The sequence below is a fragment of the Prenolepis imparis genome, unplaced genomic scaffold (assembly GCF_030444845.1).
Source record: "Prenolepis imparis isolate NDT839.2.m4 unplaced genomic scaffold, iyPreImpa1.0 SCAF_128, whole genome shotgun sequence".
Classification (NCBI taxonomy): domain Eukaryota; kingdom Metazoa; phylum Arthropoda; class Insecta; order Hymenoptera; family Formicidae; genus Prenolepis; species Prenolepis imparis.
The window spans coordinates 76,895-85,376 of NW_028141286.1; the positions used below are offsets into that span (position 1 = coordinate 76,895).

An 8,482-nucleotide genomic window follows, 5' to 3' on the forward strand; every position below is an offset into this window, starting at 1 on the left:
ATACAAAGCAATGAGGTGGGGATTATTGCTGACTCAATATTATTTTAACCAATCATCAAAGCGCCAATGTACGACCGCTATGACATCATCCTCAATGAAATATTAAATGTAAAATAATGCAACATATCCAAAATTTCAAGCGTCAATGTACGACTGCTATGATATCCCCAGGTGTTCAAAACGTACTTAACAAAATCACAAGAAAATGCAACATAATTAAAATTTTCGAGCGCCAATGTACGGCCGCTCTCATCTTGAGATGAATCTCGCGAAATATGTAAAAATGTATCAATTTCAAGCGTCAATGTACGGCTGCTATGATATCATCCCCAGGTGTTCAAAACGTACGTAACAAAATCACAAGAAAATGCAACATAATTAAAATTTTCGAGCGCCAATGTACGGCTGCTCTCATCTTGAGAGCGAGATGAATCTCGCGAAATGTGCAAAAATGTATCAATTTCAAGCGCCAATGTACGGCTGCTATGATATCATCCCCAGGTGTTCAAAACGTATGTAACAAAATCACAAGAAAATGCAACATAATTAAAATTTTCGAGCGCCAATGTACGGCTGCTCTCATCTTGAGAGCGAGATGAATCTCGCGAAATGTGCAAAAATGTATCAATTTCAAGGTCGATGCATCATTCGTACGTAACAAAATCACAAAGTTAAGTGTAACATACTTGAGTGCCAATGATCTCTACAATCAAATAAAAAGGATGGTAAAGAGGCATACTATGTCAGTATCTTTGTCAGAGGTTCAAGAAGTGCATCTCAAGTAAAGAAATATGGCACAATTGGAAGCAAGTTTGTTGGAGCAATCCGCAAGGGTGATTTCGGTGGAAGAATATATTGCGTGGGAGCAGCAATGTGACGAATACATCGAATCACTGGAAGAACAAAGTCGAATAAAACGTCCACGATTACCGATCGGAGTTCGACAATCGCTTGTCTCCCAAATCGCGCGTCTCGAAGGGTTGAAGAATTCGGTACGCAGACGTCTTGTACACGCAGGTGCCGGAAGCAGTTCGCGAGACGTCGGACTCATATGGCGAGAGATTGATACGGCGTTCGAGAGCCGCATCTTGACTGGTGCGGTGATAAACAGCAATCACATCGAACCTCGTCAATTTCTAGAGGAGGCCAAAGACATTGTGATCGGACACGTGCAAAAAGTGTTGCAAAAACACACTAGTGTAAAAGTGAACACTATGTTTAATGGTGAGTTTGTGTCGGATGATAAGCGTGCTAATAAAACTATCAATACGAAAAACTTTGAAATCTTTCGCACCTCCGATTTACATGATTGGTACGATCACCGCGTTATTGAGCCCACGCTAGCATCGCTAGAAGAATTTCAGGCACGCGATAGTGGTTGGGCATTGTCGCGAATAATCAATTTAATTGTAAATATAAACAAGTATAATCCAATGCGCGCGGGATGTCACATTAAATTGCCGCGAGAAATAATGATGAAAAGAGCAGTGGTTAATGTGCAATCAAAAGACAATGCATGTTTCGCGTGGGCGGTGGTCGCTGCTCTGTACCCGGCCGAAAGAAATGTGGAACGGGAATCATCATATCCGCATTACACAACAGTGCTGAATCTCCAAGACATTGAGTTTCCAGTGACTGTGAATCAAATCAAAAAGTTTGAAATATCAAACAACATTTCGATAAATGTATACAGCATCGAAGAAAAGAACATTGTCTCGATACGTCTTAGTGAGCAGAAGAAAGACAGACACGTCAACTTGCTGTACATGGAAGACAGCAACAACATTGGACATTTCACATGCATCAAGAATCTCTCCCGACTTGTCAGCTCACAATTGCGCAAACATGGTCACAAGACATATATCTGCGATCGGTATGTATATTTATTGCAAATTATATATGTATATTTATTGTAAATTATATATGTATATAAAATAAAATTGTTTATAATTGTAATTTTACAGATGCTTGCATTATTTCGGGTCTGAGGACAAGTTGCAGACACATATGGTAGACTGCGGAGAGATGAATGACTGCGCTATCCGGTTACCGAGCGATAAGGACAAGTGGCTCGCGTTCAACAACTTTAATCGCAAAGAGCGACTTCCTTTTGTGGTGTACGCCGACCTCGAATGTGTGCTGACAAAGACGAATAAGAAGGAAGAAGAAAAGAATTTATATCAGCACCAAGTATTTAGTATAGCATATTATGTACATTGCTCATATGACGATTCGTTATCCGAGTATTATTCTCGTCGTAGTGTAGATTGCATTTCGTGGTTTTCCGAATAACTACAAAATTTAGCGATACGCGTAAAGAATATTTTAGCAACTAACGTCCCCATGGTAAATTTAACATCAGACGAGCGGGAAAAATTTCATAGCGCAACGCATTGTCATATATGTGAGAAACCATTCATGCAAGATGACGATACACGCGTACACGATTATTGCCATCTGACCGGGCGGTACAGAGGTCCCGCGCACTCAAATTGTAATCTAAATTATAAAAACTCTTTTTGTATTCCAATAGTATTTCATAATTTATCCGGTTACGACTCACATTTCATAATTAAGGAAATAGCTACAGCGTTCGAAGGGGGAATCGAATTACTTCCAATAACTAAAGAAAAATATATATCATTTACAAAAAATATTCAATTCGCAGAAGACAAATCCAGAAATATTAAATTACGTTTTATCGATTCATATAAATTTTTCAATACTAGTCTCGATAAATTGGCATCATTTCTAAGTAAAGATAAACTCAAAAATTTTAAATCAAAATTTCAAAATTTATCTACCGAAAATTTCAATTTATTAACACGGAAATGTGTCTTTCCGTATGAATACATCAACTGTTTTGGAAGGTTGCACGATACGTGTCCACCACGCGAATCGTTTTATAGTTCCTTGACCGGGCACACTGTATCCGAGAACGATTACGCGCACGCTGAAAACGTATGGGAGCGATTCTCCATTCGAACGCTGGGCGAATATAGCGATCTGTATTTAAAAACTGACGTGTTGTTATTAGCCGACATTTTTGAAAATTTCCGGGATAAATGTATCGAGACTTATGAGCTCGACCCCGCATATTACTATACTCTCCCCGGGTATACGCCGGGACGCCATGTTAAAGCACACAAATATTACGTTCAAATTACTTACAGACGTTGACATGGTAATGTTTATCGAACGTGGTATACGCGGTGGATTGAGTCAATGTTCAAACAGATATGCACACGCTAATAACAAGTACATGCAGTCGTACGATTCATTGAAACCATCTTCATATCTAATGTATTTCGATGTAAATAATTTGTATGGATGGGCAATGTGTCAACCATTGCCTTATGCTGATTTTCAATGGGTCGACGATGTATCTAATTTCGACACATCATCTATCGCGCTCGATTCACCCACAGGCTACATCCTCGAGGTAGATTTAGAATATCCGCGACATCTTTACGAGACGCTCACTGACCTACCGTTTTGCCCGACACGCGACAAGCCGCCAGGCAAGCGGGGAGATAAGCTTCTCGCAACGCTATACGACAAGAAATGATATGTGATACACTACCGCAACCTGCAGCAATGTACGCGTCACGGCCTTTGCGTTGCAAAAATACATCGCATATTACAATTCGCGCAATCTCCATGGCTTCGAAATTATATCGAACTTAATACGCAATTTAGAACGTAAGCAAAAAATGATTTTGAAAAAAATTTATATAAATTGATGAATAATGCAGTATTCGGCAAAACGATGGAAAATGTGCGTAATCGGGTTGATGTAAAACTTATCACACATTGGGAAGGAAGATACGGTGCAGAGGCAGTGATTGCGAAACCAAATTTTCACAGTAGAAGTATCTTTTCGGAAAATCTAATCGCTGTCGAATTACGCAAACTCGAGGTAAAATTTTATAAACCAATCTATCTTGGCATGTGCATACTCGACATCTCCAAAACATGTTTATATGAATTTTCATCATGAGTACATGTCACCGCTGTATCGTGACAGATGCCGGGTAATGTACACCGACACAGACAGCCTAATATACCACATCGAATGTGAAGATGTGTACGAGAATATAAAACGCAACCTCGACAAATTTGATACGAGCGATTACACTGCGGACAATGTGTACGGTATACCGCTCGTGAATAAAAAGGTACCCGGTCTAATGAAAGATGAAAACAACGGTGTGATTATGACCGAATTTGTAGGGCTTAGAACAAAAATGGGCTGTTCTTCCGAATGGGACACTTCGAGTTGAGGGCAGCCCTTTTGCGTACTGAAAGTAGATACCAAAATAACGTATTATATAAAATTTCAGTCGCGGCAAATTATTTTTTCACATGTTTTTATTTAAAAAAATTTTCTTTAAAAATTTTATTTAAAAAAATTGGACACCGCACGTGCGAAGATCCACGCGATGCCTACCGACGGGGAGGGTGCGGGAGGGGGGCCGAAGGCCCCCTTGCACCCCCCCGTGTGTATGTGTGTATCTCTGCTTTAACCAAAAATACAAATTGATAATTACAAAGTATTCTCAGCTTTAACCAAAAACACAAACTGATAATTATAAAGTATTCTCTGCTTTAACCAAAAACACAAACTGATAATTATAAAGTATTAAAACAGAGAATATTTTTATTTATGTTTTCAATAACATAAAATTGTATAAATATTTTTCCACGACCGCTTAACAAATATTCTCTGCTTTAAAAAAGAGCATAAAATATAATCTTCTTTAATCATTTGACTGAGAGAGAGAAAGAGATTTCTATTATTATTAATATTTTAAGTTATATTATTATTAATTTTTATTTAATAATTTTTTATAAAAAAAATAGATTTTCTTTGCTGTAATTGAGTTTAATTGAGATTTTACTTTTAGGTAAAAACTGTTGAAAAAATGATTTGCCGCGGCTGAAATTTTATATATTACGTTGTTTTGGTATCTACTTTCAGTACGCTAAAGGGCTGTTCCGAACTCGAAGTGTCCCATTCGGAAGAATATCCCAAAAATGTATGCCTTGCGAGTGGATAGCAAGAAAGATACGAAAAAAGTAAAAGGTGTCAAGAGTAACGTTGTCGCGAGAACGATAACGTTTGATGATTACACGCGGTTTGAATGAAGAGATTGAAATGACACGTAGTCAGTCATGTATAAGATCGAAGTTGCATGAAGTATACACCATTCGCGAGACGAAAATTGCTCTAAATCCTCACGATGACAAGCGGTATATCATACCTGAAACCACTGATACATTATCATGGGGACATTATAAAATACCTTTGTAAATAATATTTGTTGTAAAATATGTATATTTTGTATAAATATGTATATTATATATATATATGTATATGTGTATTTATAAAATTATTAGATAAATATATTGTAAAATAAACAGTGTACAGATATTTTAAATAAATGTTTATAATACATTATTTTTATGAATCCATGAGTTGTGAGATTTATCCAGTCCCAACCATTTCACATAAACATCATCGCCTTTTTTCCGTAAAACCTTTTCCACGAGATATACATCGGGATTTGCAACATGATGTAACTCATACTCGTAGAATCCTCCGGCGACGGAATTTCCGCGCGAATCTTCAAGTATATATGTCGCAGGATTAGTTTTCTGCACTTTGATAATTTTAAATATTTCGGTAGTCCAATTTGGTGTAAAACCTTTTTCGAAGACGGTCTTGAATTTACTCACGCGTACCTGACAGCCTACTTTGAATCTTGCCGGAGCAGCAATTTTTACGTTACTGTATACCGTATTTAAAAGTTTTTCGGCAATCTCCGGAGTAACATCGATAGGTTTCATGCCAATAGTGCGATGTTTTCGCGCATTGTACTCTGCAACGAGTCGGGATAGCGCGTCGATCCACTTGTAATTGCCATTAAGTGTAAACATTTTCCACATATTGTTCTTTAAAGTACGATTAAATCGTTCCACCACTGAGGCTTTCATAACAGAATACGTCGAGTAATGATTGATGTTGTGTTTTTTTACGAGTTTCTGCACATTTGCATTGTAAAATTCTTTTCCTCTATCGGTTTGTATGTGTCTCGAACATCTCTTGCTATCTCGAATTATCTCGGCGATAGCGTCAGCTGTTTCGCGTCCGCTCTTATTCTTGAGCGGCACGGCCCATGCATACATGCTCAACACATCGATAACGGTGAATATGTAATTGTATCCTTTGTTGACTCTTGCATAAGGACGCATCTCGACCACGTCAGCTTGCCACAAGTCGTCGTATCCACGTACTATGACGCGTCTACGCGAAAAATTTCTTCTCGCTGGAGCGTGCAATTCGTCCACGAGTAGCTGCTTTTCAGAGGTGATTGGTCGAAGCATATTTGTAATAATGTGATATAATTTTCACATACAGTTCTTTATGTATCTTTTGATGTAGTCTGCGTTACAGCCATTTTATCCAGCGTTAATAATAGCGCCTGCATATTCCTTTCAAGCCTGATTATTTTTTTCTCAATTTCTTTCTGTTGATCTCTCAAAAGCTGAACACTCGCTTCGACATATCGTTTGTTGGCTGCATCATTATCATCTTCCAGTTGCGCTACACGTCGTATCTTGCGCGACCTTGCGTCATAGCCGGAGACTGTTAGACACAGAGTGTTATCGCGCACGTAATTTCTTAGTAATCCATTCCATTGATAATATGAATTATTATTCGATGTTCCAAGTGATAATCCAAATTTATTAATCGACATTTCGATACCACTAATATTGACAGACTGACTCGTATCGTGGATGTATAGCTTATTTTATAATAATACCAGCTTCGTAAAGTTCCTCAATAATCGACAATATTTCATTACTGTGGGCGTTGTTGCCAGCTTGACGTGAAGCTTCGAGCAATCGCAGACGATCTACCAACTCGTTGGGATCATTCCAATGCACGTAATCAATCTTATTATTGTTTAAGGTCATAGCACGTGGTATACCTTTTCCAGATTTTTTATCAGAGAATAATGGTGCGATTATATATTTATATTTGTATCCCTTGTTACCTTGTGACCGGTCTTTAGAGAGTAACGCGTGATACGTATCACTCACCAGTCCCCAGCTTGCAACGCTTTCGCCAAGTTTCATCGGTCGCCAGGTATTTTAACCAGTGGAAATACCAAGGTTTGGTTGTTTGGTAAGTAACGATGGACAACTTTGGCCAAAGATCCTTCTTCGAGCCAATTTGCCTATTTCCTCGATTTAGACTTCCTTCTTTTTCTGTTTCAGGTCGCCGTTGGACATCGATGCACCGCCCGTAGGATCCGGATTCATCGACAGGACAACCATTCACAAGGATGGTCAACTCAACCGATTAGGATTGGGTAAGTATCACAGGTAAGTAACACTTGATTTTTATTGTCACTAATACGTTATATATATTTAATGAAATTATGTTTTATTACAGGGAATCTCAATTAAATTAACTCGCGCTGTTTTACTATGGCAGGTAATAACGCGGTTACAATTCTCGCACTTATATCACGTCACGTTTCGTTACAAGTTATTTCGCGTTCGCGTCAACGAGTTTGAACGTGTTTTTTCTACGCGGTACGAGGGTGTGAGCGGAAGCCCCCATCGCCGAGCGATCCTTACGCGTCGGGAGTTGTTGAGACTAAAGCTCGCATCGCCGAGCGATCTCTACGCGCCGGGATTAGGTGAGACTAAAGCTCGCATCGCCGAGCGATCTTTACGCGCCGGGATTTGGTGAGACTAAAGCTCTCGAGTCTTCGGATCGCCGCTTCTTATACTATGTCTCCCCACTACTGGGTCACCGGCCAATCCGTGTCCTCCGCGCTGGCAGTCGTTCAGCGCCAATCGCGCGTCAGGCGTCTCGTTATGGTCCGCGCTCGCCACTTGGTAGTTACCTAGTTATCCCCACCACGCTCGCGCTAGCCAATCGCATCATTTCCCTTTTCGCGTTCTTAGCGGACGCTTCGCGTATATTATAATACTTAAAACTAACTGTACATATATATTTACGTAGTTACACACTTCAATCATTCATTCCTTGAACATAATGCTGATAAAATAATATTATTAATTGACTACAAACCGTGATTATTTTTCACAACTAAAATTAACGTCAATTAATAATTCTAATAAAACTAAAAATAAATAGCATCTGTCTGCTTGCTTTGAATTATAAAACAATTTCCAATCAGTGTCTTTAATTTTCAACACCTGTTTATGATTGATTTTTCATTACATTAACTCAAATTAATTTCCTAACTGAATTAATGATTGGAATGTGTCTCAAATATTTATAAGGTTACGTCATTAGAGTTTTATAACGATTCGTCAACTTTCGTTTATTGACCTCGCACTGATCATACGGATCGTTCTCTAATTCTTTTCTTTTTATTTTGTTTTCATATTTTCCAATCTCTTCCAACGTTACAAACTTATTCTAATTATTAAAAGATTA

The 8,482-nt window shown here is 38.5% G+C and overlaps 1 protein-coding gene across 1 annotated transcript; it reads left to right on the forward strand.

The window, feature by feature from the left end:
- The first annotated feature begins 791 nt into the window (after nucleotides 1-791).
- Nucleotides 792-7,508, forward strand: LOC145947722 (uncharacterized). The gene is made up of 3 exons (XM_083057498.1): nucleotides 792-1,873; nucleotides 7,285-7,392; nucleotides 7,505-7,508. The coding sequence occupies exons 1-3, from the start codon at nucleotides 792-794 to the stop codon at nucleotides 7,506-7,508; spliced, it is 1,194 nt and encodes a 397-aa protein (XP_082913624.1).
- The last annotated feature ends 974 nt before the right edge of the window (nucleotides 7,509-8,482 follow it).